The sequence below is a fragment of the Electrophorus electricus genome, chromosome 12 (assembly GCF_013358815.1).
Source record: "Electrophorus electricus isolate fEleEle1 chromosome 12, fEleEle1.pri, whole genome shotgun sequence".
Taxonomy (NCBI): domain Eukaryota; kingdom Metazoa; phylum Chordata; class Actinopteri; order Gymnotiformes; family Gymnotidae; genus Electrophorus; species Electrophorus electricus.
Window position 1 is genome coordinate 7,618,170 of NC_049546.1, and position 25,089 is coordinate 7,643,258.

The 25,089-nt window shown below is 39.8% G+C and overlaps 3 protein-coding genes across 4 annotated transcripts; all 3 read right to left on the reverse strand.

Moving 5' to 3' along the window:
* Positions 1–761: 761 nt before the first annotated feature.
* Positions 762–4,954, reverse strand: hic1l (hypermethylated in cancer 1 like). Its single transcript, XM_027022714.2, has 2 exons — positions 4,890–4,954; positions 762–4,052 (listed from the first exon to the last, which is right to left on the reverse strand). Exon 2 carries the CDS (start codon positions 4,019–4,021, stop codon positions 2,615–2,617), a length of 1,407 nt encoding a protein of 468 aa, XP_026878515.2. The 5' UTR covers positions 4,022–4,052; positions 4,890–4,954; the 3' UTR covers positions 762–2,614.
* A 393-nt stretch (positions 4,955–5,347) lies between these two features.
* On the reverse strand, positions 5,348–18,862 carry LOC113585298 (FYVE, RhoGEF and PH domain-containing protein 6-like). Its single transcript, XM_027022711.2, has 21 exons — positions 18,478–18,862; positions 14,898–16,593; positions 13,922–14,033; positions 13,680–13,741; positions 13,563–13,593; positions 12,175–12,326; positions 11,922–12,078; positions 11,455–11,542; positions 10,687–10,737; positions 10,469–10,527; positions 10,311–10,382; positions 9,971–10,039; positions 9,622–9,705; positions 9,354–9,433; positions 8,955–9,057; positions 8,499–8,645; positions 8,293–8,401; positions 8,067–8,164; positions 6,797–6,925; positions 5,903–6,045; positions 5,348–5,782 (listed from the first exon to the last, which is right to left on the reverse strand). The coding sequence occupies exons 1-21, from the start codon at positions 18,488–18,490 to the stop codon at positions 5,746–5,748; spliced, it is 3,492 nt and encodes a 1,163-aa protein (XP_026878512.2). The 5' UTR covers positions 18,491–18,862; the 3' UTR covers positions 5,348–5,745.
* Positions 18,863–19,127: 265 nt separating this feature from the next.
* On the reverse strand, positions 19,128–24,319 carry LOC113585312 (mixed lineage kinase domain-like protein). 2 transcript variants are annotated; one of them, XM_027022729.2, is made up of 11 exons: positions 24,227–24,319; positions 22,569–23,018; positions 22,319–22,435; positions 21,968–22,145; positions 21,595–21,695; positions 21,180–21,315; positions 20,912–20,996; positions 20,473–20,612; positions 20,343–20,392; positions 20,013–20,153; positions 19,128–19,657 (listed from the first exon to the last, which is right to left on the reverse strand). In XM_027022729.2, exons 2-11 carry the CDS (start codon positions 23,014–23,016, stop codon positions 19,608–19,610), a joined length of 1,446 nt encoding a protein of 481 aa, XP_026878530.2. In that variant the 5' UTR covers positions 23,017–23,018; positions 24,227–24,319; the 3' UTR covers positions 19,128–19,607. The 2 variants fall into 2 exon arrangements, with proteins under 2 accessions (XP_026878530.2, XP_026878528.2); XM_027022727.2 differs by having other exon boundaries at positions 22,569–23,021.
* Positions 24,320–25,089: the final 770 nt, after the last annotated feature.

Genomic DNA, 25,089 nt, shown 5'->3' on the forward strand with positions numbered 1-25,089 from the left:
GTTTTTGAGCTTCTGTTTTTCTTGAAATATTTTAACTTGTACAGAAAACTTTCATTTACAATTCTATTTGGCCTTTTGTTCATTTGGTACTCTTTTCTCAGTGCAGAGCAAAGCCTTTATTGTGCTCTGCTTTGTGTAGCGCAAATACAACACACTGCAAAACAAGTCATGTGTCTTTAAAATGCCAACATTCTCTGAAGGAAAGTATAGACAGATCAAAGTGTACAGCTTGATTAGGTAATGCTCAAGCGTACACACACTTTGGCACTTGCCTCCCCCCTCCCGCCCCTCTCTCACACACACACACACACGGGAAGAGAAGGATTAAAGGTTCAGAGAAACAAAATGTTACTCCAAAAGATGATGCCTGAGTGCTGCCACCTTATGGATTGGAACTGGAATTATGTGTTGATTAAATTACATGTTAATTAAATTATAACACTGTGCAATACATAATATTTGGACATATCGTCCATATTTAACAACACTACAATATATTCTGTTGTAGGAAACTTTTAGTAACATCAATACAAAGAAAATGAGTTTGATCCAATGTTTTTTAATGCGTATTACTGGGATGCATCATTGAAGATTAACTTCAGTGATATTTTGCTACTAAAAAAAGATTTGAATGAATATTCTAAGATAGGCCTTAACAGAACTTTTAGAAGCTATTATTTATTTAGTAGAAAACATTCCAGACGTTTCCCATACCAAAAAACAAAAAATCCATTGAATTCAGAAAACAAGCAGATAAATAATTATCTTAACAGCATTTATTTATAAGTATCATATCAAGTACATATGTATCCATACTTTTTTGGGAAAATGTGCTTTGGTATTCAACAAATCACAATTCATATTCTTTGAACAATGGTTTTTGATATTCTTTCCAAATGCATATGAAATTCATGTTATTTAACATGATTATTAAAATATACTGCAAATGGAAAGCAGACTACAGATCTGAGCTGCCATGCCTTATGAAGGCTTATTGTGTTACTTGTAAAGAATGCTTCTGCGTATTAACGTGTGAAAGTAGTGATCAAACACTGAAACATAGCTGCAAAAATATCGGAAATTGGCGCTTTGTGATATAAAAGGGCAGATGTGCCCAAACACAATCCCTGAGGTTTCCAGTGGAAAATAGTCCAAGCATCACAGTTTTGCAGATCGGTTTCAAGTCCATCAGGAATCAAAAAGTTCCTGCATATTTCAACATTCCATGGTAGTACAGCCAGCATCCTTGATAATTACCCTAGAGTAAACTCCTTGTTTGGGTGTGGATAAAATGAGAAAGAACATTCATTCAATCAAACTCTATGCGATAACAGGGCAGTATTTTGTGCTTTATGAGATTTTCCGTACAAACTATGCTGACTGCTTCTAATGGGTTGAGGGGCAGGGATGTGGTTTGGAGAGGCTGTCAACATGCTTAAGATGGAAAGGGGGGGGGGGGGGGACGGACGAGGTAGTTGAAAAGTAACAGTTAAGTCTGGCTTGTTTCAATAAAAAAAACAAGACTCACCCCTCTCCCCCTCTCCCCTGCCAAACAGTGTTCTGACTGACTATTTTGAAGGAGCAACCAAGTATTATGAACTAAAGAGTTCATGCAATAACCATCATAACCCTGGACTCAGTTAGCAATCAAGAAATTTCTTCAAGACACTGAAAAGTTATTTACAATAGTTCAATAGTTCACAGACAGTCCTTTTGGTCTCATAACAACAACAGCTGTATAAACGCAAGGTTTCACGCACAGGGAAAATCATAAAGAATCAACATTTTACACTGAATAAACCCAATGATAAAGGCATGGGTAGAAGGACTAAGAGGTAAAACTGAAGAAACACATAAATTAGACTTACACTTAAATACATATATTGAAAGAATATAGATTTGGTTATAGTAATACAGTATTTGTTTACCTTTCAACATTCATTATTTCTTTGGAACTGTACATCAGACATGCCTCAATGCTCCTTGAAACTCATCAGGTAATAACCCTTGCCCCACTAACCCCCATTAGAAAACAATCCTTGTTTAAAGAAATCTATATTGGATTTTAATCTGTCCTTCTCACTGTAATGCAGGCAGTGAATGTTCCTCTTGTGAGTCAATCATTACAGTTTGTTTTGGATTCATGTCAGATGCTAAGTGGAGCAATAAAAAAACAAAACAAAAAAAAAACCCCCAAAAATAAAACCAACCATTTTTGAAGAATAACTTCAGACTGTGTAGTGAACAATCTCAAAGGGCTAGCATTTGAGGGTTTGGGAGCTCAAAGCTGAGGTAGCAACGTTTGAAAGTGTATTCAAGTAAACAAGACTTTTGTTTTATCTCAATAAAGCACAATAACAAAAAGTCCTGCATTTTAACTGTAAAAGACTCAGAAATGACATTTGAGTGTTACATTCACTCGTTCAAAAAAAAAAAAAAAAAAAAAAAAAAAAAAAAAAAAAAAAGGTACCACAAGTATATACTCAGAGACGATAACTTACTGTAACTACATGAGGTAATATTTTATCAGACCAAAAAGCTCTTTTAAGAGGTTTGAACTATTTGCCCCAACATTCATTTGAGCGTAACCCGACTACACTCTCTCACTCCTCGCCTAGGTTGATGAGGTATGCATTCGCATGTGGCTAATGAGGTTTCTTTGTTGTGTAAACTTGCCTCCACAGATCTGACACTCATAGGGCTTCTCCCCCGAGTGCACACGCATGTGCTCGGTGAGGCGGTACTGGCGTGTAAAGCGCATGCCGCACTCCTCGCAGGCAAACGGCTTCAGACCCAGGTGGCTACGCATGTGACGCGTCATGGTGCCACGCTGTGTGAACATCTTGCCACAGATGTCACAGGGGAACGGACGCAAGGCATCCAGCTCTCGTTGGGCCTTCGGGGGGGTTTTATCCGCAGCCTCTGGGGCTTCTTGTGACACCTCAGTGGCAGCAGGATCTTCAACCCCTTCCTCTTCCTCCCGAGCAAGATCCATGTCTATGTGGGTCTCCACGTGGGAGTTGAGGCTTTCTGAAGATGGGAAGCCCTTTCCACAGGGGATGCAGACATAAGGGTTGTCCCCCTGAGACGGTTTGATGTAGGACTCCTCACGATAGACAAAGTTAGGGCTGGCATCGCTAGACACTCTGTCCTCTGGTCCATCGGGGGCATTCTCATCACGGCCTTCCTTCTCATCCGGCAGTAAAACAAGGGTCTGGCTTCCGCCCTTGATCACAGGGAAATAACCGTTAACGTTGCCTTTCCTCCTGGACCGCTCCCTGGGAGGGGTTCTTCTCCAGTTCTGCGCTCCATCGAAGGAAGCCAGGCCACTTGTTTTCTCCAGAGAGCACGTCGCCTCCACACCTGATGGAATACTGCTGGCAGTTTTCCTGGAAAGGGAGGCCCGAGAGTAAGCCTGCACGCTGCCAAGCTCGTTACTCAGGGAAATGGCAGCACAGAGGGAGGAGCTCCTTTTGGTCAAATCCAGCCCAAAGCTCAGCTTGTTATTATGGATGCGCTTGCTCTGACCATTATTTCTCTTTTTTGGAGGGACCATGCTAGTGTACGCGTCGGCATCGGATGAAGCGTCGCCCGACTCTCGCTTGGCCAAGCTCTTTGAGGTGGGGGAAAAAGGCTGCCTTCGTGAGGAGGCCTTGCTTGGCTCCAGCCTGCTGGAACACAGACTCACAAGGTCAGGGAGCTGAAGGTAGTTAGCAACTGCCAGAAGGGAGCTCAGATTCTGCACAGGGTCAGTTCCCTGACTCTCATCACAAAGCTTGCCGGTATAAATGAAGTCCAGAATCTTCTGGAACACAGCTGGCTCCACCACCTCTGAGTCGAGGTGGATGAGGTTATCATGAAGCACCAGGGATTTGAAGTAGCTGCTGGTAGCAGCAAGGATGCTTTTGTGAGCACGAAAGAGTGTGTTCTCTACCATTATGACAACGTCACAAAGGAAGCCCTTGGAGCGCTGCTGGTTAAGCTGAAGCAGCAGTTGACTGGCATAATTTGAGAGCTCCATCTCCTGCCCTTGATGTTTTTCATTGAGGTAACTATATTGAAAAAAAAAAAAAAAAAAAAGAAGGTAATTTTCTTACACATCACATTTAGGATGGTGCCTAGAGTACAAATGTTTGCTATGCAACTAATTGCACATCATTCTAAGATAAACTGTTGTTCACTGTATGGCTTACCAAAATACAAGATCTCCAATATTCTCGACAGGATACCCAAAATTATGTGCATACATACTGCACGTAAAAAAAAAACAAAAAAAAACAAAACAAGGACCTTAACTGTTTGTATTTTGTATTCGCTTGGACTAAACTTCAGTGATTCGACTAATTTGTGCACAAAATAAAAACAAAAACAAAAACAAAAAAACGGTGGCAGACTACGGCGATGAGTCGGTTCGTGCAGCCCGACAAAAGAGAAGAGCCATGGGCTTGTCAGAAAACACCAGGCTAACGCACCAGGGGGAAAGCAAGCCTAGCCGAGGCTTCGCGAATGCGGAACTACGGCTGTAAACACGAATCGCCTACAGGCAGACCCAGAATGTATGTATTAATGTATTCATCACGATATTATGACATATTGTTTTTACAGTGCCGTGTTGCGTCTCTATTTCTCAAGCGAAGCAGCAAATTCAGAAATACAAGAGCATTCGTTAAAGGAAAGAGAAAATGTCCCACCTTGCCAAGCTGGTATATCTAGGTGGTTGTAGGAGGGTAGCCCTACACCGAGGAAGCTGAACCGAGTGAAATCTGACCCTATATGCCAGTTTCGTTATCTTACACTTACACACCCCTTCGTGGCACCTTCATATTTACATGCTATCTGAATCTTTAGAATCCGACATTAGAGGAAACACAACGCTCGATTTTAAATACCTTTCGAACAAGGGCAGGGGTCCTCGTTTCTCGCGTCGTCATCAAAACGCCATCTTAGCAGCCTGTGACGTAGCGCTTTGTAACCCCTGACCCAAATTCGACGGTAGGACGACACGTAGGGGCGGCACAGGAGACCCAGCTTACCTTCAGCTATTTCAGGTGAATTCCATCTCCAACCTGTCTTATGTACAGGTTGATCTTATCGCAGGCAACCTGGGCGTGGTACTGCCTCGTGGCTTTCTTCCTAAACTCATGAGATTGGAATATCCCTAAATACTTAGGGACATATCCCTAAGAAAACTGGCTCCTGTTTCATTATTTTAATAGTTAAATCTAGATAGGATATTAACGTTTACATAGTGATGGTTATAATACAGTGGACGTATTCAGAAGAACAAGGAATGACTACACCATCTGTATGAAAACTACATTTATTTATCTTATAACAATAACTCGGAAGTTATGTTTTTGTATCTCTCCACCCATTCCATGCAGCAGACAAGGGAGGATAAAGTGCTATAAAAATATGTAGTTAAAATAAAAGATTTTCCTGAAATATTACAAAACATATTAAACAATTACAGCTGGCCGAAAATGTTAACAAGAAGAACTTAGTCAATTAGATCATATACTGAATCCTAAAGTTTAAAGTTGCAGATCACTACTATACAGTAATAATAATAATAATAATAATAATAATAATAGCTTAAATTTACAACACAACATTTCTGGATTTGTGTCAAGAAAATGAAACATGAATATACTCAACCATTAATTACTTTATACTTAAATACTGAGCATAGCGTTTGTGTTTTGCATCGGGAACTGGATCCGATAACCGAGATCGCTGTGAAAGCTATAGGACCATAGCTTCCCGGAAAGCTTCCACCCACCTATGACACAGAAGCGTAGATGAAAATATCACAAACCATGGGTTACAATAAATTAAGTAAATTCATTACTGAAAGCTTTGATGTAAAGCAACTACTTTATGAAACAATCTGTAGGCCTGCCTGTGGTAGATAATTGAATCATCTGTCTTAAAGGTGTAAAAGAGCACATCTTTGTGGTAAAGCCAAAACTGCTGGAAGGATTCAGACTCTTTTTCTCTGAGAGAGAAGCCAAGGAGAGGCAGACTCTCTAGGGCTGCTACATCCTAGGGGATCCAAAGACAAGACATATAATAGAAAGATGCATTGAAAGAATAAAACAAGATAAAAATAAGCTTTAATAAACTAAACTATAGAACTTTGCCCAGAGGTTTTTCAAACATTTTTTTTTTTATTTTGTTTTCTCCTTTACTTAGGGGTAAATCCTGCAACAGCTACAAACAGCTATCACATCATAGTGTCCCCAGTAAGCAGTGCGTGAAGGCTGGTATACACCTTCAAGTGTGCAAAGTCTGCCATCTTTCTGATCAGTTTTCTGAGAGGAGAAAACTGACCAACTCTGTCCATTTGACCGAGCAGATACCCATTTGGCTAGTACTTTGCGAAAAGGAAACAAATAATTTTGCCATCCTTGCTAATAATATGCCTATCTACACTCTCACTGACTGATGTTCCTTGGCAACACATGACTCAATTAATGCTCAATCTCTTGAAAATTAGCAGTGGTAGGGCCGAGGTTAGCACTGCAAAACAATGCTGTAGCCAGATCTTAATGGAAGCCTAAATGAAAGAAAACCTTTATTACACTGAAGGGATTTTGCTTTGAACACATGTGCCTAACTATAAATAAACAGGGTACACACCCTAAACAGTCATGAAAATGCACACCTTAATAAGGAAGTTAAAAAAACAAAACAAAAACAAACAACAACAAAAAAAAAACCCTGCATTTGTTTTACCATACATATAATCACAACCAGCATAACGTGTCCTCAGGTTAGTCCTATGGTGTCCTACCTCACTGGCAGCATAAGTGTACAGCACTTTATTCTTGATGACAAACCAGAGCCTCTTCCACGGTTTCTTATTGGCCTTCATTCTTTCCATATAGCCACTCATGGATGGCTTATTTGTGTTTGCAGAAACCTTCAATAATACAGCAAATACGAGAGTCAACTAATAATTTAATAAAGCAACCAATGAACCTAATGGTTCTCAGTTTCTATGTAGGCTCATGTCAACATTGTCTCAGTGTTTTCCCTGCTCAATCAGGGTTGATCAAACTCAAGAAGGGCTTAATTTGATCAGTTAAAACAGGTGGATTAGAAAAAAACATTGTACAGTACAAGCTTTCCACAGGACAAGACTGCAAGTCACAGAATTGTCAATCATTTTTAGTTCTAAAAAGAGCCACTAAAATGAATTAAATATACACCAGTCAGCCATAACTTTATAACCACATGCTTAGTATTTTGTACCCCCCACATGCCACTAAAACAGCTATGACCCATTCAGACATGGACTCCATGAGACCTCTGAAGGTGTCCTGTAGTATCTGGCACCAAGACATTAGCAGCAGTTCCTTTAAGTCCTTTAAGTTGCGAGGTGGGGCCTCCATTGAACAGACTCGTTTTTCCAGCACATCCAACAGATACTCAATTGGATTGAGATCTAGGGAATTTACAGGCCTTCAACTCTATGTTCCTCAAACTATTTCTGAACAATTTTTGCAGTGTGGCAGGGCTCATTATCCAGCTGAAAGAGGCCACTGCTATTAAGGAATATCATTCCCATGAATGGATATACTTGGTCTGCAACAACGTGTAGGTCTATGGTATATGTTATTAGTAACATCAACATGAATATCAGGACTCGTTTTTTCCCCAGCATACATTGGCCAGAGCATCACACTGCAACCACCCACTTGCCTTCTTCCCATAGTGCATTTTGGTGCCATCTCTTCCCTAGGACATCTTTCACTGATCCACTTTTGATGGGTACTAACCACTGCATATTGAGAATACCCCGAGACCATCCCTTTTGGAGATGCTCTGACTCACTTGTCAAGACATCACAATTTGACCCTTGTCAAAGTCTCTCAGATCCTCACAGCTGCCAATTTTTCCAGCTAACATCATCAATTTCTTGAACTGACTGTTCACTCGCTGCTTAATGTATCCCACCCCTCGACAAGTGCCATTGCCAGTGGTTTTAATGTTGTGGCTGATCATGTGAAAATAATTTTAAAAATATATGGTGATGGGATGGACTTTCCCAGACTTCATACCTCTTTCAGGGCTGCTGGGATCTTCTTCTGCCTTCTAAAGGGAAATGTACTGGAGGGTTTGGCATTTGGAGATAGAAAAGAACCTGGTGTCTGGTTACCTTAGAAGCAGTAAGTGAATAAATGAGAAGAACAGACTGTCAATAAAAGAGAATGATGAATTTAATTGTTAAACAGATTGCAGAGTATGTACTAAGATAAACTCTGAATAGATATGAAGGTGTCAGACCAGAGCTGTTTTGTTGCAGAATCTCTAAGCACTGATCACACACTCTTGCAGGTTGATTTTTTAGGTATTCCAGAGGGTGCTTGTTGGAAGAGCAGGCCTGACATACCACCTAGTACATGCAGAGACATGCACAATAAAGTCCACCTTTATATTCATCAAAAAAGTAAGCAGGCCCAAGTCCTGCAAGCTGCTCAGGCCTACCACACCTTGCCGCAGGCTCGGCAGTGATGCCTCCTCCAGGTTAGAGTGAACACACATGTGCAGATCATACACATTGAGGTCCGCAGGTCGGGGATCCAGATAGGAGCTTTGGACCCCAGCTGAAGTGTGCTGTCTGGGCCATCTCTGTCCCCCTGTGATTGGAATATCATGGATCCTGAGTTTTTAAGTCCTTACCAATGAAAGTCCCTGACTTTGTGAGACATCAAAATTAAGTAATTTCTTGCATTTTGATGATCTACTGAACTCACTAATGATAATGCTAGAAATCCTGCATATCTAATAAAGCTTAATTATTAGTGTAAAACATAATTCAGATCCAAAATGATGCATCATTTCTCGTTGGCAACATTTTCCCTATTAAGTAGTACTGGGGAAAAGGTCATGATAGAGCTGCTGAAGCACGTAAATGGCTGATGGGTACTATGAGCCAATGACAGGACCTCTTCATGACTTTTGCTTGAATTGAAGGAGATTTTTTTCTTGGCGTAATCATCAATAGCAGCAGAGATGGCCTCCAGCCACTCGTCTCGACTTGCTGGGGAACTGTGAGGGAAAGGAACAGAGCAGTGAGGTGTCTGATGAAATTCCTGTGCCAGTATGCATAAAGAGAGCGCTGACTGTTTAAGAAATCCACATGTCATACAAAAGTCAGTTAGCACTTTATCCCATGAGTTATTCTGTACAGTACACCATTACTGAGGTTAATCTATTCTGGGAAATACAATGCATTCATAGACAGGTTTTAACACTAAATGATCATTTACCTAGAAGTTCAGTGCAGTTATTTTTATGACACTAATGTGTATAGTACATTTCAAGAGAAGAATCTGAATTCTTACCTAGCAGACAAAATAAATGAGCGTTCAACACTTTCAATGTTCAGTTCATTCTGATAACCCTCTTGACTGGGTTTACTGACCTAAAAATATCAGATTTCAAAGCAACCGAATACCTCAAATAAACAAACAATGATCACCTCAATAGACAGTTATATCTAGACAGGAAAGAAATATCAAATTCATACGAGTAGATACCAAAACTGTGCTTCTTTCAAAGCCCAGAGGAAAATACCAATAGGGGGTACTCCATTCACACACTACAACTCACCTTCATCCCCGCTAATGACAGCATACTTTTCAATTTGTATTGGCCTGACTGGACTGATGTGGTATACAGCAGAGTGTCATTAAACTGCACAACAGTGAGGGGAAAAAAATTAATAATAATAATAAATGATTTTAAAAATCTATAATAAATGTCCATTATTTAAAATAGTAAGATATAATCCAAAAAAATGTTTGTCGTCTTTGAGAATAAACATTAGCACTAAAGAATTTATATGATGTATATCACATTTAACTCCTACAGCCTTGAACAGAACTTATTTAAAATTCACATTAATTAATACAGTCCTATATTTCAAAGAAAATTAAAGTTATATCTTGGTGCCACTTACTAAAAAGAGCATTATTGGTTGCATGACCTTTCTAGAGAGTTTCATCAAGGTTCCCTCCTTTAGTAACACCTGGAAGAAAAAAACCTAAACTTTATTTTAGATTTTGACAGTGTTGTTTAAAGCTTTCGTAATCCATCAGCACGCAGACCTTTCTGTGGTCCCAACTGCAGCCAAAATAAGGCTTTAATATATACCTGAGCCACTTGCTAAACCATTTATTTCCTCCATTTTTACAAAGATACATACTCCTACAGGCACCTGTATCCATTATCAGAACAGGCCTAGGGGAAGTATTTCCCTAGATCATGTTTCAGGAAGGCCGTTTAGGCTGGTATTTTACCCTGCCAGGCTGCACAATCTCATGCTGTCCTGTGAGCCTGCACTGGACTTGCATCAGTTTCTGAAAGTTATCCTGCAAAATTGAGACATGGACATTTGCAGCGTCATCTCACTAGCAAAACACATCATCAGCAAATTGCTGATCCATCATTTTCTTACCCCTTGTTTCATGCTTTCATTAGCATGGTTTGTTACTCCCTTTACTATGCTCAGGGCAGCTGGAAGAAGGCAGGAAATTGTTATGTGTGGTTGTTACATATAATCATTCTCACAAGCCTAGTGCCCTGGTGCTTTGATCATGTCTCCTAAGTAAATGTGAGTCCATGCTAAAAAAAAAAAACTTCATCTTGGTGCAGCATGAAAGATTTTGTTTTCACCTTTTGTGTTTTTGTAATCTGGAGAGTTTTCATTAAGATTCTTTAAATAATCTGCAGAGGAAAAAATGACAAAGTCAAACAAAATGATTCTCTTCGAATATTCATTCAATAGGGGCAATTTAAAAGATGGATTTCCTTCCTTGTCAGGTGAAAGCAGCTTGTGAAATCACCATATTGTGCTGTACCTAAATGTTTAAAACATATGGAGTAGGAACACCCATCTCACAACTCTGACTTTTCCCTCTCAAATTCGAGTTGATGATGTGAAGGAAATATGTGCATGTTGTCTGTAAAGGTTTACTTTAGCTTTCTTTCTGAGCTCATACAAGATTGTGTTTCTGTCTCTATGCACAGGCTGCGGACCACTCTGGAGCCTCAACTGATTATATACAACTGCCACTTTGAATGGAGCTCTATTAAATAACTATTAAATGGAGTTCTATAATAACTGAGGTTCAGGAGAATGCTTGTGTCTGAAATGACTTCCACCAAGTTAACTTCCTACATATATCCCAGACTTCGCCTCCATCTCTGGGACAACATTTTGGTGTACCACCACCTTTCCTTCTCCTCCCTGCAGCTCTTTGGCTCCTCTGCCTATTGCTTGCTGTTATGGATAAAGTGGGGTATGGCCATCTATCACAAATCAGAAACCACCCTGAACCCTTCTACTCCTTAAACCTGATATTCATTCACTTACAGTGCGGTCTGTGCTTGCTAAATCAATGAATGAATGGGAAATACTGCAACTCAAAGCACTTTACTGACCTGATAGGAGGAGCTGGTACTGAGGAAGCCTCTGAATGGGCTTCAGCATGTAGTGTTTCAATGCTAGATTAGCACAGCAGGGACTGCTCTACATTACAGAGAGAGAGAGAGAGAGAGAGAGAGAGAGAGAGAGAGAGAGAGACAGAGAGAGAGAGAGAATGAGAATCTAAGACTGATGGTGCTAAGCAGTCACAAACATGCCTTAAGTCCCATGTAAAATACATTATGCAGTACAAACTGCTCAGTGTTATTATGATGTATAGGCATTTTGTTGAAGTTGTAATAGTTCTGCTCAGTGCAACGCCACACCACATCACAAAGAAAAGGGAAGCATATACATACAATTACATGCACTCTTGCATATATACATATACAAGTGTGGGCACAGACAAATGTGCAAAGCACAATAACAGAGCTACCAAACTCAATATGTAAGGAAGAAGAACAAGTTGAGTCTGAGTCACTACCTCAAATTCCCGAACTACTTTTGCAAATGCTGGGTTCTTTTTGCATTGTTCCTCCAGTAGGGCCACATTCTTGTCAAACTCACAAATGTAACTGGTGTACATTTTCAGATACGGCCCTTTCTTTAAAAATATATCAGCTACACCAGAGTTCTCATTCCTAATCCAGAAAGGACACAGTTGTGAGAAATTTAATCAGATGTAATGTAAGCCTCTTTTAAGTGAAAAAACTAAAATAGCTGGCAGGTTCCTGTACCAGTGGGCCATGCGGTCATCCAGCTCACGAAGGAGGTCACAGTTCAGTTCATAGAGCTGTGGAAGTGAGGAGAGGATCTGGTTGAGAACACGCTCCTCAATCACAGGTTTGCCCAACTGGAAGGATGCCTTCAGCACTGCATCCCGGAAGCTCTGCAAAGCACACGCATGTTAAGAAAAAGCAGCATGTGACACAAGGTGAACTGGAAATACATATTTGGCAATGAGGAGTGCCAAAGAATATCTACTTTATTACTGTACATTCAGATACGTTTAAGGATCCCAAGTAGCTCTGGTTTCACTTCTTTATAACTAGATTTCTAAATTCTATATACCTCTGTATTCTTCATTTTCACTGCCAGATGTAGTAACATATCAAAATTGAGAACTACTTATATTTTGCTCATGTCCTGACTGGTATCCACAATTTCTGGATAAGACGCCAGTTTAGGTTAATTACCTTTTATTTTAAAAACAACCGTCTTGGATAAGGTTTTATATCAAATGAGATTCAGCTGATTACATGTGTATCAAAACTCCGCCTCTTGTATTTTTTTTTAGCAAACACTTAAAAAAAAAAACAAAAAAAACCCCCCTGAATAACTGGTCTTGCTGTGTCCACTCCTCATTTGCTACATAATGTGAAATATATAGTATGTAAAATATAGCTTAAGTCATTCAAACTAATAAGTCTTCTCATAGTAAAGTTTAATTTAGTTGTGGTTAAATGCAATAAGATAATTCACAGCTTATAAATATGTCAGGCCTTTAAATCTTTATAAAAATAATATTTGTAATCTTATATAAACAATATTTATAATATTTATAAAATATTTATAATCTTAATAAAAAATGAACACAAAAACAAAACAACAACAACAACAATCAGCAAACAAAACCTTTAGTTTTACATTCTGTCCTTGACTGGATAACTTTCACTTGAGTAGAAACACCCAGGATCCCTTTCACATTTCCGAGCAAGTGTGTAGTAGAATATCTAGTAAATCTTTTAATTTCCCTGTCCCTTCACATATTATACACTTAATAGGTTTGGACTTTCCATACTTCACTGAAGACTTACAATACAGAGATACTTGACTAGGGCTTTCAATAATTTCCCACTTTATATTGTGCCCATACTCAGTTGCTAGCAAACTATTTGCTTGTAAGAAGAATTTTTAGACAGTAAAGTGTCAAGTGGTCTGTGTCAAGCAGAGGGGAAAAGGTTCCTGTGACTGCCCTGCATGCATGGTCCACACCAGTCACGTTATCTGCCAGAGACATAACCTTGCCTGGCTTCATATAATCACAGAAAAAAATTATAAATCGCTTAGGAAAACAGGAGAATGTGACAAAATGTATAGTCAGCAGTGCCTACAACACACTTACAATATTTAGAAGCTTCAACACGTCAACAAACCTGCCAAGGAGAACACAAAAAGCATTAGCCTGAATTGAATACTGAATTGTTCATACAGTTGTCCTGTTGAGCATGCAGAGACTCACACTTTCTCCGAAGTCATGATCTCTTTAGCTATGTGGAACAACTTGGTCCTCTTAACATCATTCTGAAATAAAGTCAAAGTCAAAACAGCAGATGACACTGTTGCAAACCTTTGCAACTCTGTGCATGTCAGGTGTATTTCAAAATTCAGAACTTAGAGACAGTTACACAGCAGAACACAGAGAATTATAGTGTATTATAGTGTAGCATAAAGTATAATGCAGGTACAGTAAAACCACAGCACCTGATACTCCCCATTGCCATAATCTGAACTGTTATTGTCTTCTTCTGAGCTGTTAGCAGTTTCCCCCTCTGAGTCAGTATCATCTGAGCTTTCCACATCTTCATACACATTCCTGATGGGAATATAAGGAGACAAGCAGATTCTGGAACTGCAGCAAGGATAACAAATAGTAAAGCAAAGGCATATTTCAGACAATGCAGGAACCAAAGAACTGTGCTGAACAAAAAATCTATAAAGAGGAAAAACTAGACTTTAGAAACAGTTCATCTTAACTACAAGCTTCCTCATGCTGGAGCCATGACCTGTTCATAGAGCCTGGTATGAGAGGTATTTTAGTCAGTTCAGCAGATACTATAATGAATTAATATTATTCAGGAATATATCAACTCATAGAACCTCTATGAGAAAGTCTAAAGGTTTAACATTTCTTTTTGTCTTTATTCATTTTTGTCACCACCACATGAGCAGCCGGCTAAACAAAGTAAGATTTAGGTCAAATGGGAACTAAACACTGCCAATCACTCATTCCCCATCAGATGGGTGTGACAACAAATAACTGGCATGTTTCCACCTTTGTCTGTGAGGTGACAAACATTTCCTTTATGTCCTTGTAAGGTATGTATTTGTGGACAGCCCTCAAGTATCAAAATGGGTAATCAAATAAATATAGCCCAAAACAATAAACCTAAAATTTGTTAGCTGGGTCCTGACTACTCTTTGTTAAAGGAGGACAGGGTTTCACTTACTGACAGTATTTTACACCAACATTACCACTTACATTTTTGGCATTTAGCTGATGCTTTTATGCAAAGTGACTTACAATTCTGACTGAACACAACTTGATCCATTGAGGGTTAAGGGTTTTGCTCAGAGGCCAAACAGTGGTGGGACTTGAAATGGCAACCTTCTGATTACTAGACAAGTACCACTGACCCCTGTGTATACAGCTCTCTATTAGAAATTAAGAACCACTTACCTCTCAGTATAATTTTGGTCTACTGTGGTGTTAATGAATTCACCAGGAACATCAAATTTTTCATATACGTCCTCCTCTGTATTGGATAAGTGTCCTTGCTGGATTGTGGTAGGTTGTTGCATCTGTATATATTCACTACTAAGAGAAGGAACATTTACATAGTCTGGAATATCCTCATATATATGGTATTCTTCTAAAGCATTTCCTACTCCCACCAGATTAGTTTCTTCATCTACACTCTGCTCAATGGCATGTGATGGAACTGAGAATGCTTGCTTGTATAACAAGTCTTTGCCTTGCACCTTGACTTCGTGTGATCTGTACAGTGAGACCTGAGTGCAAGTTCCATTTTGGTTCCTGCTAGCATGCCAGTGCCAGTCCTCATCCACTGTTTGCTCATCAAACATGGGCAACGTTTTCATGGAAAGGTCAAGTGCCATTATCTTCTGGGAAGATGTCTTTTTCTGGACATTAGGGTGATTGATGTCTGCTGGGGAAAAAGATTTGGCCTTGGCCTGCATTTTAGTTCTAGGCTTTTTGCCTGTTGGGTTTTTGGTTGTGCTGTTATTAGATTCCCATTTTGTGATGTTTGACACAATGTCTTGATAGGGTTTAACTACCAACTTTGATGCAGTAGAGACATTTCCTTTGTTTTGATAATGGACTTGCTTTGCTGCAAAACTATTAGGCTTTGGTTGCTTGGGTAGATTCATTGCTGTGGGACACTGACATTTGTATATCTTCATATTAGGTTCTTCATCCACTGAATGCTCATTTTTGTAAACATCTTGCACGCTCATGCACTCCTTCTTGCCTGTGATCTGAGAGAGTCCAGCTAGGTGCACATGCTGTGTCTGCCTCTGTTCTGACAAAACAGACTTCCAGTCTGGATAAGATATTGGCAGTCTCATATCATCACACTGAATTTCAGCAACTCCACTTGGGGATGTGTTCTCACTGGCAGGAAGTTTTATGGGAGCAACTGTGGTGCCTTCTTTCTTGTGAGACAGAACTGGCACACTCTCCTTCATTGAAACAACATGAGTACCATTAGCACTGCTCTGAAGTACACTCTGAATAGCTATTACTGACCCATTAGCTATTGGGACATTCTCGTAAGATGTCCCAGCTGCGGGAACTTTGTCATGAATTACTATTGCTCGCGCAGGCAGTGCACTGGTGGAGTTTTGTACAGGGTGTTTATGAGATTGACCCTTAATTCCCAGAGTTGTGTGTTGATTGTTCCTTTTTCGGACAGCAGGGTTTCTAGAATTCTCTGCTTTGCTGTTCACATATCTTTTAGTACATATTTCATGTTGGGTGAGTCTTTTGCTGTTGTCCTTAGGTGAGCAGTCATGACATTTCCCTTCAGCACAAACACTTATTGGAATGTCATAATCTTGTTCAGGATTTTTGTATTCTGGAAGATGTCCATTTGTGTTATCCAGTAAATCCACTTGCCAAGACTTAAAATGTATTTGATGCATACCTCTCGAAGTGAGGGGTTTGGACTCTAAGGGAACTGCATAAAGACAAGGTTTAGGTGCATAAAAAGGTCTCGCAGCATGCTTTTGTAGCTGGGAAACCTCTTGCTTGAATGCAGGTTTTACAGCAACAGGATGCTGCATATGTCTTGGAGGTGGAACAACCTTCGGTTTAGGGGCCACAGGTGGCTTCTGTACACCTCTTCCATGGCCTAGCACAGGCAAACAAACATGATATGCAGCAAACAACAAGAAGGTCATGTAAAATTTACTAATAGTGTTAGTAACAAAGATTTTTACAGAATACATATTTACAGTTATGGCATAGTACAAAGCACACTGTTTACTTCTGTGAGACCATTGAAAAAAATACTTGCTTCTCCAGCGTACACTTGCCAGCCAAGCAACAAACATGTCCCCAATACATTTATACCAGTGCAACACTTTCTACCATGCCACTACCATGTCAGTGTTTACTCCTGTGATGAGACTGGTTCACCACCCATATAATATCACGTGGTCCTGTGGTCACAAACTAGTGACTAATGAGGGTAATCCAACTGATGAGCCATGCATGCCAACAGTCAGGACTATAGTCAGCAAATGTATACTTATAGATTGCATAACAACACAGCTGTTCCGAAAGGGGCCAGTGTGTTTATTTACAAGACACTTATTTCTAACAAAGTGGTTTGTGATTGCAGTTTATCTATTGTTGATTTTTTCTATTAGAAAAAACACTCATGTACAACTTTTTTTCTGTCTGATAGAAAATGCATGTTTGTCTAGAAAAGGATCATTTGAATGCAAACTCTGCAAAAAGGAACTACACAAACAGTAGCTTTGTAGACATGCTAAGTTTTCTAATCATAAAAAAACTGTACATTTGAATAGTTTGTTTTTCATATGCCTATGTACTCTGTACACTTGACATAGTGGAATATACAATATATAAGCTGCCCAGGTGCTTGTGCAGTCTCTTGTCATCTCAAAGCTAGACTACTGCAACTCGCTACTTGCTTGTCTTCCTCTACGAGTCATCAGACCTCTACAACTTGTCCAGAATGCAGCAACACGACTGGTCTTCAGTCTTCCGATGTTCACACGCCACTCCCCTGCTGCGCTCCAGGGGAGTGGCGTGTGAACATCGGAAGACTGAAGACCAGTCGTGTTGCTGCATTCTGGACAAGTTGTAGAGGTCCAGCAGGTGCTGGAAGCATCAGATTTAAAACCTTGAAGCTCGCCTACAAAGCCAAAAATGACCAGCCCCTCTATACATGATGGCAATGGTCAAAGCCCGATCAGTAACTCGAGTGCTTCAAACCTCAAGTACGGCTCAGTTTGAAACACCATGGAAGTCTCACGGAAGACAGTAGAGTTCCCTGCAGTCTTTAAACGCAGACTGAAGACTCATCTATTTGTGGAATATTTAGAATGACCACTGATCCTGCACCTGTTGGGTAACCGAAACTCTAGCACGTATAGTCTGAGATTGTTTATTATTGTATTTATACAATGCCTGAGAGAGTTTATACATGTTTTACACTTCTAGGCATCAGCACTGACCCCTGTATTTCAACAGTATTCTAGTTCAATGGTATCTGATCTCTAACCTACTGTACTGGCTAGGATACATTCTACGTTGTTAATGACAAACCACTTTGTAAGTCGCTCTGGATAAGAGCGTCTGATAAACGCCAAACATAAATAAACTAAACCGTGTATTCATTCCGAGAGAACACATTTTATATCTCATCAAGACAAGGCAAGCTACTTTAGACAAAATAACAAGCATCTGCTTTGAACAAGGAGACTACATTGTCTCATTCTGAAATATTTTCACAGCAAGTCTATGAATTTATTATGAGACTAGTCCCGAAGAACTGAGTCTACATTGTCTAGCTATATTCAAAAGCACTAAAACGACTACTTGTATACAACTGATTTAAGATAATACGACACGAATAGGTTAAAATATGACAGATTCTAAGAGGTTTGACTACACAAAAAGAAGTTCCAGGGTTAAAACTGACCAGCGACGAACTATAGTTTTAACTGCGCCGGAAGATTTTATGAAGTTCCCTTTGATCACTTACCCGTCCTTTCCATGGCTGCGCTAGCTACCTTGTCTTCCTATTGATCATTTTCCATTGAATCGACTACAGTTGTGTTGTCTATTTTTCTTAAACATATACAGGTTTGAAACCTCAGTCAATTCATTTTAGGGAGTTCATTTTGGTCCAGCAGCATTACAAGGAAAAACAAGCTCGCAGTCTCCACGCATTGTTTCGAAGAGGGCGGAGAGAATTACTGACCACAATAATGCCTTTGAAATTTGCTCACTTTTCACGCAGTCACGCGTGCTGTCGTCCTCAGAGAGCTCGTCTACGGTTTCACTTTTCTTTGATGCCATGCTTAGAAAGCAAGGTGCTCGTTAGGTTTTTACACGTCCCTCTATAAACCATCCACACATTCATTCGTGCCTTTTCCCCATTCATGATAAGGTTCCAAGTGACAGGTTGCGGATGAAAGGACGGATACTTGTTGAAACTTAAGCTCTAAAAATAGTCTTTTACTGCCACCTGCTGGGTTTCAGTGTAGACAACCGTTTCTTGTGCACGCGTGACTGACAACTCTAACCTTACTGCGTCTTTTTCTTCGCTGGCCCGCTAAAATTGGGCCATTTACCACTCCTTGTTAAAAGAGAACGGTGCACCATGAATATTACACTTCACAAACACAAAGATATTGTAACTTTAATGCGAAATGTTTTGGGGCACACAATTGAATTTGAATTCAAGTACATTTAAACAAAGATGTATGGCTGGCCAAACAAATCGGGGGGAAAAAAATAAGGCAACAAACGTCTTTACATTTAAGTAGGGTTACAGCTTTCTTGTCCTAAAAAGTGCATGGTTCACCATTTGTTTATAGAAATGCGCCTCTATAAGAGATAAAAATTGCATAAAGAATTTCTTGCAGGAAATTGCTATTGACTTACATATTTCAGTTCATATTGGGCTTAACTGGTGTCCAGTAAACCATACCTCCTGAGGTACAAAGACAAAATTACAGTGAAACAAAAATGAGGGCTCAGTGAATAAAAGATTGAACATCAAACAAAGATGTCCTCAGTAAAGTTCTGTGTCATGAGCTTGAATACATGTAGACAATCTGATTAGCTTCAGCCTGTGTGGCTGAGCAGAGAGTAAATGGTGTCTTGGCTTTATTCGTCTTCATACTGCTCAGCCAGTTTACGTAGCTTGTCCACCAAGACTGCGCAAAGAAAACGCACAGCTGTTTGTTGAAGGCAAACTTCATAAGGAACAAATGTGGTTACACTTCTGCTCAGTTCAGGTGCCATTTTCTATTAGCATGTAATTTCTTAAAATAAGAATGATGATCCAAGATCTGTTTTCCCCTCTCTCTCTCTCTCTCTCTCTCTCTCACACACACACACACACACACACACACACACACACACACACACACACGTACCCATGGCAACTACCTGCACTTTACTACATACTTCCTTTTCTTTATCACCATGCTGATGTCACTACATCACTGACGTTACCTTGCAGCAAACACTAGAACTCAGGTGAAAGTTTGTGCCAGTGATGCACTGTACCTCCAGCGTTAGGCCTGTAGAATGGATCGTATGAGCGGCAAGCATTTATCAGCTCTCTGAGGTGATCAGGACAGTCATTCGGGAGTGGCTCCATCATTTTCTTTTGACACACCTTCTCGTGGATACTCTGGGTGGAGCAATCTGGATGCAGAACATGGTGAATAGGAGACGCTGAAAGTACTGAAGTTAAATTTAAATGACACATTGTCATGTTCATTAATATTTATGTATATCCAGGAAACCATAAAAAAAAAAGACAAAGAATTTTGATACTTAGGAATTTTCATAAATGGTGAACAAAAGATGAACAATGTTGTCTGTGCTACATGCCTTTAAAAGGGACCAACTGTGTTGCAATCTCCCACAGGACAATGCCAAAACTGGAAAGAAAGTATACAAATCACTACTCTAAACAATTACTGCACTGTTTCCTCAGTTGCCATGGAGACAGTTTCCTGACCTGTAGATTTCACAGGCCTTGTCATAGGGATGATTGACGTTTTGGAGCTGTTGTGGAGAAACGTAAATGGATGAACTGCTGTTCTTATTCGTGTTCCTCTTCAGGGATGTTTCTGTTTTGGCCAGCTCAAAACCTCCCAGCTTCAAAGACATACACATACCCACCCATAAACACACACACAAAGCCATGTTTAGGAAGTGTCCCTAATACTCACGAACCAGATTATAATAAATAACTGTGAGGATATTGTACGAAATCATCTTATTAAAACACAGAGTCTTGATCATCTAAATGAACTTTTCCAGTACACATCCTTCTCAGGGTTGAATTCAAACAAGATGCAAAAGATGATGATGATGATTTCCCTTGAATCATTAAAGCTGACAATGTGAACGCAGTCACGATATAACAGGGAAAATAACCCACTGGAGAAAGATACCTTCACTCTGTAACCAGCTGCCACTAGAAACTTGCTGCTGGTGATGCACCCATGCACCTTAAACTTCTCCTCTGACTGGTGCAGCCTGCAGTGGGAGAAGGCAGTATAAGTATCTCTGTATGGATTAGTGCCATAAGGTCTGTTGCAAGGGCAGGAATAAAACTGGTTCCTTTGACCCCAGCGCTCAGGCAGGCCCTAACTGAAGAGGTTGCCCTAAAAGGAGAATAGGGCCAAGAAGCTGTGATCAGCAGCAGAAGCAAGTCTGGACCTGTAAAGGCCTTGGGCTGCATCCAGACACATTCCCATCTTTCTGTACCAGGGCAGCTTTCTGGTGCTGTCAAGCACCTGCCTCAGGCTGCCCTTCTCACAGTACTCCATTACTATCAGATAGTTTGGGGTTAGTCCTGCAACATATACGCAAAAGGACAAAAAAAAGAGATAATGGGTGGGTTGTTAAAATGGCAAGCAAAAGACAAGCTTGTTTTGGTATCATATTAATGCTCATGTGAAAGATCATGCTGTCTAACAAGAGCTGTACAAAAAAACTTGACAAGAGTCATCCATGCTGGAGCAACTAATGGTAGTAAAGCAAAACATACAGAATGAACTTTTTTTTTAATTTTTAATTTTTTTTAAACGAACTAAAGTTAAATGGGTAGGAGGACTTTCCGGTAGTAACATACCATTTTCATTCTGGACGCAGATCCCAAACATTCTCAGGATGTGAGGCGATTCAAATCGCTTCATAGTCTCCACCTCCTTATTAAAAATGCTCCTTATTTGGCTGGGCAGAGTGAAGGAATTCAGTCAGACCATGGCAGGACCACTGCAAGCTACTCCGTGTTGGAAGCACTTTTACGGCATAAGCAGGTGTGCATTTTATCCAGAGTGACTTACAAAAGTGCTTTGCCAATTACTCATAGAATGAGGCCCTTATACGAGTAAAGGTAAGTGCAATTTTGGTTAAATCATGAAAATAACAGACTTCAAGGGAAATACTGATAAAGAGTGTATGTGTGTGGAGAAAAAGCATATACACTGGGACTAATCGCCTACCTTGGGCTGGTGTTCACTGGATATGTATATCTCTTGATGGCCACAGTGAACTTGTTGTACTCTCCTTTGAATACCTCAGAATTACAAGACTTCATGATTAGCTTGATAGGAACATCATAGGTCAGCTCCCCAGGTCCGATCTCTCTAATGTCCAGCAGAGGGATGTTGGGTTTTCTCACTGTCACACATTCACATCCTACATTCAAAAAGGCACTCACTTATTTTATTTAAGACATTTAGCATACCGGTTTGCCCAGTGAACCAACAACACTTGACAACCACATTATCATGAACCAAACTAAAGGTGACATCCAAAGCAAATATTGTGTTTCATTTCACTTTTACACTTACAAGATTCCAGGATGCATTTGATGTCCTTAACATCTTTGTTAGTTTGGTTGACTGTATCGTAAACAGCATTCACACTCTCTTTGGTCCCTTGTGTCTCCTTTGCCAATGTCTGGAGTGCTAAGCATTAAACACCACAACATTTACCCGTTCAGAAACTGTACACTACTTACTTCATAAACTGAGAAAGAGCATTTTGAGTAATATTTATTTTGGATCGTATGTAGCAGTTCCATGGCCTGTAGAGACTCACAAGTTTGGAGTTCCTCATAGTCGGATGTCCTATCCTTGACATCCTCCTTCTTCCTTTTTGCGTTGTCAAAGACTTTCTCTATTACCTCCCTCTGCTCTACCTGCAAAGCCAGCGAGAGCAGCTGCGCAGCGTCGTTTAGACGCTCGTTAAGAGTCTCAAACTCATCGCCCAGGTTGTGCGCTTTAACAATGCGTCTCAGGTAAGTGGACGAGGTGTATTTGCAGACCACCTTCTCTGCCACCTCCAGGGTGAGTTTGAGCTCCTGCAGGCCCCTCTGCACCAGCTCTGGCTGCCTGCCCAGACCGTGGCACTGAACAGCTCTGACCACGTCAGCCAGCGAAGCCACACGCTTGGCCAGCCGCCTACAACGCTGTTTGTTGGCTTTTACCTCCTCACATAGGGCGTATAGCTTCTCTGCTATTCCCAGGATTGGGTCTATGATGTCCATGGCTGCTGCAGCAAATAAAACCCATCCACAAAGATGAGTCAGGTACAATTCAGCAAAATATGTCTCAAGCGAGAAATGTCAGCAATCCCAATGATTTCTAAAAACGTAGCTTTAAAACAACTATACACTGAAACATAATTAACATTTTTTTTGTGAATGTATTGATGACCTCACAAACGTTTTCTCCAAAGCTTTTAGCAAAACACAAAATATTTATTTTTATTATTCATTTATGCTGCTATTTGCATCATTGCTGCAAGCACTGTTTTTTTGGGGGGAAACAGTTGAGGCTTTTTTTTAAGCATTGATTTTCACATATGCCTCACTGTTTTGAGTCAATGTATTCTGAAAGCTTTTTGTTTTTGTTAGCATTCAATGCACAAAGATAAACAAGAAACTCTTGATTAATGTTTTGCACTCCATTAGGGAACATTTAGTTGTGCTGGCCTTTAAAAAGGCTTCAACAATTTCAAATAATACAAATAAAATGAATCATTTTAGAGCATTTATTTTTAGGCCACTAACTAATGAGTCATTCATTCAGTTATATATTTTAGGAGGACGTTAACACAATCCCTCTTAAACCCCCCTGGCCTGAAGTTTTTACTTTATTCAGTTCCTGATATTTTGTTTAACCCTTTTTATTCCATCTGTGTGACTTGATGAATGTTGCTTCTTGAACTGGCACAAGACACAAACCGTATGCCTTTTAAAAATGTTTTGAAAAAGTTGTTGAAAATCTAAGTTTTAATCTTGGTCAAGACAGAATGACAGCTGTAACAGCAAAAGAACTAAATGCTCGGTATAGAAAGAATTAATTACACCCGTTTGACTAGATCCTAACTCCACTTTTGACATCAGACAAAAGTTACGAATGTTTAACAGTATACTCCATTCTGTGTAGCTTCACCACATAAAATACTTGCCCATCACAAATATATACAATTGTCTCTTCTAAACAAAACGACATTAACAAAGATAAGCCTGAAAGTCGTTAAACTTCTTTGGAATTTGCTTTGCTTCTCGTTCTTACTCAATACACTTAGGAAAAACGAGTCCGAGCAAGTCAACAGATCTCAAACCACCAAACATTCACCAACGACAGCGAATTCTAATATCTGTGCAATATATGTGCTTACAGATCAAATATGAGCACCAACACATGCCATTCAATTTGTAAAATAAAAACAAGTAGCTGTGAGATACTTACCGTGAACCAGTCTAAACCAATTCTAGTCTTAGCAAAAGAATTCACACCCTTGGCTCAATAGCGGAACTTAAGAACCACTTTAATGTTTTCTGAGGTCACATGCTCCTCCTCTTCTCGAAATAACTCACCTAATGCTAACCATACACTAGAAAACTCGGAATACTCTTAAAAGCCATTTAAAAGACCAGAGTCTGACAACCTCTCACATCTAAAGACGATGTGTCATTAGAGTTCTTAGTCACATAGTATTATTTTGCAAGAACTCGGGATCTTGCAGGGTCTCCATTTGCAAAACTGCAACTAGATTCCTTTTGAGATTATTTCCCATCTTATTCCTGTTGGAAATTTGCATGACGAGAAACTGTTTAACAATGGAGTAAAAACAGAAGCAGCTTTTGGCCACATCTGCCCTTGTGTGTGCAGTGGCTTTTTCTGGTGTGAAAACAGGCATACACACACAAAAAAAGAGACCAGAATCGCAGTTTCTGAGGCCTGCCTGTAGTCCTCTCCATGTTTCATCTACCTGCCAGAGATGTTTCTTTTTTTTCCATTTTTAAATTGACTTTATTAAGAAAATTCAATTCAATACAAACACTCCATCACAAAAAACTCACAAACAATATCCACCGGAAGACCCAGACTACCTTCACTCTATACATTAACAATTAACAATACAATTTACATCTGTAAATTAGGTATACATCATCCATTTATATGTCCAAAAGAGTCCAGGGAAATTTCTTTTTTCCTCTCATATCAATCGTCTTCAATCTTTTTGACTCACACACGATCTGTTTAAACACTGTTTCTGCAGGTATTATACATTGCTCAATAATCATCTCACATCGTGTTTTCCAAATCTT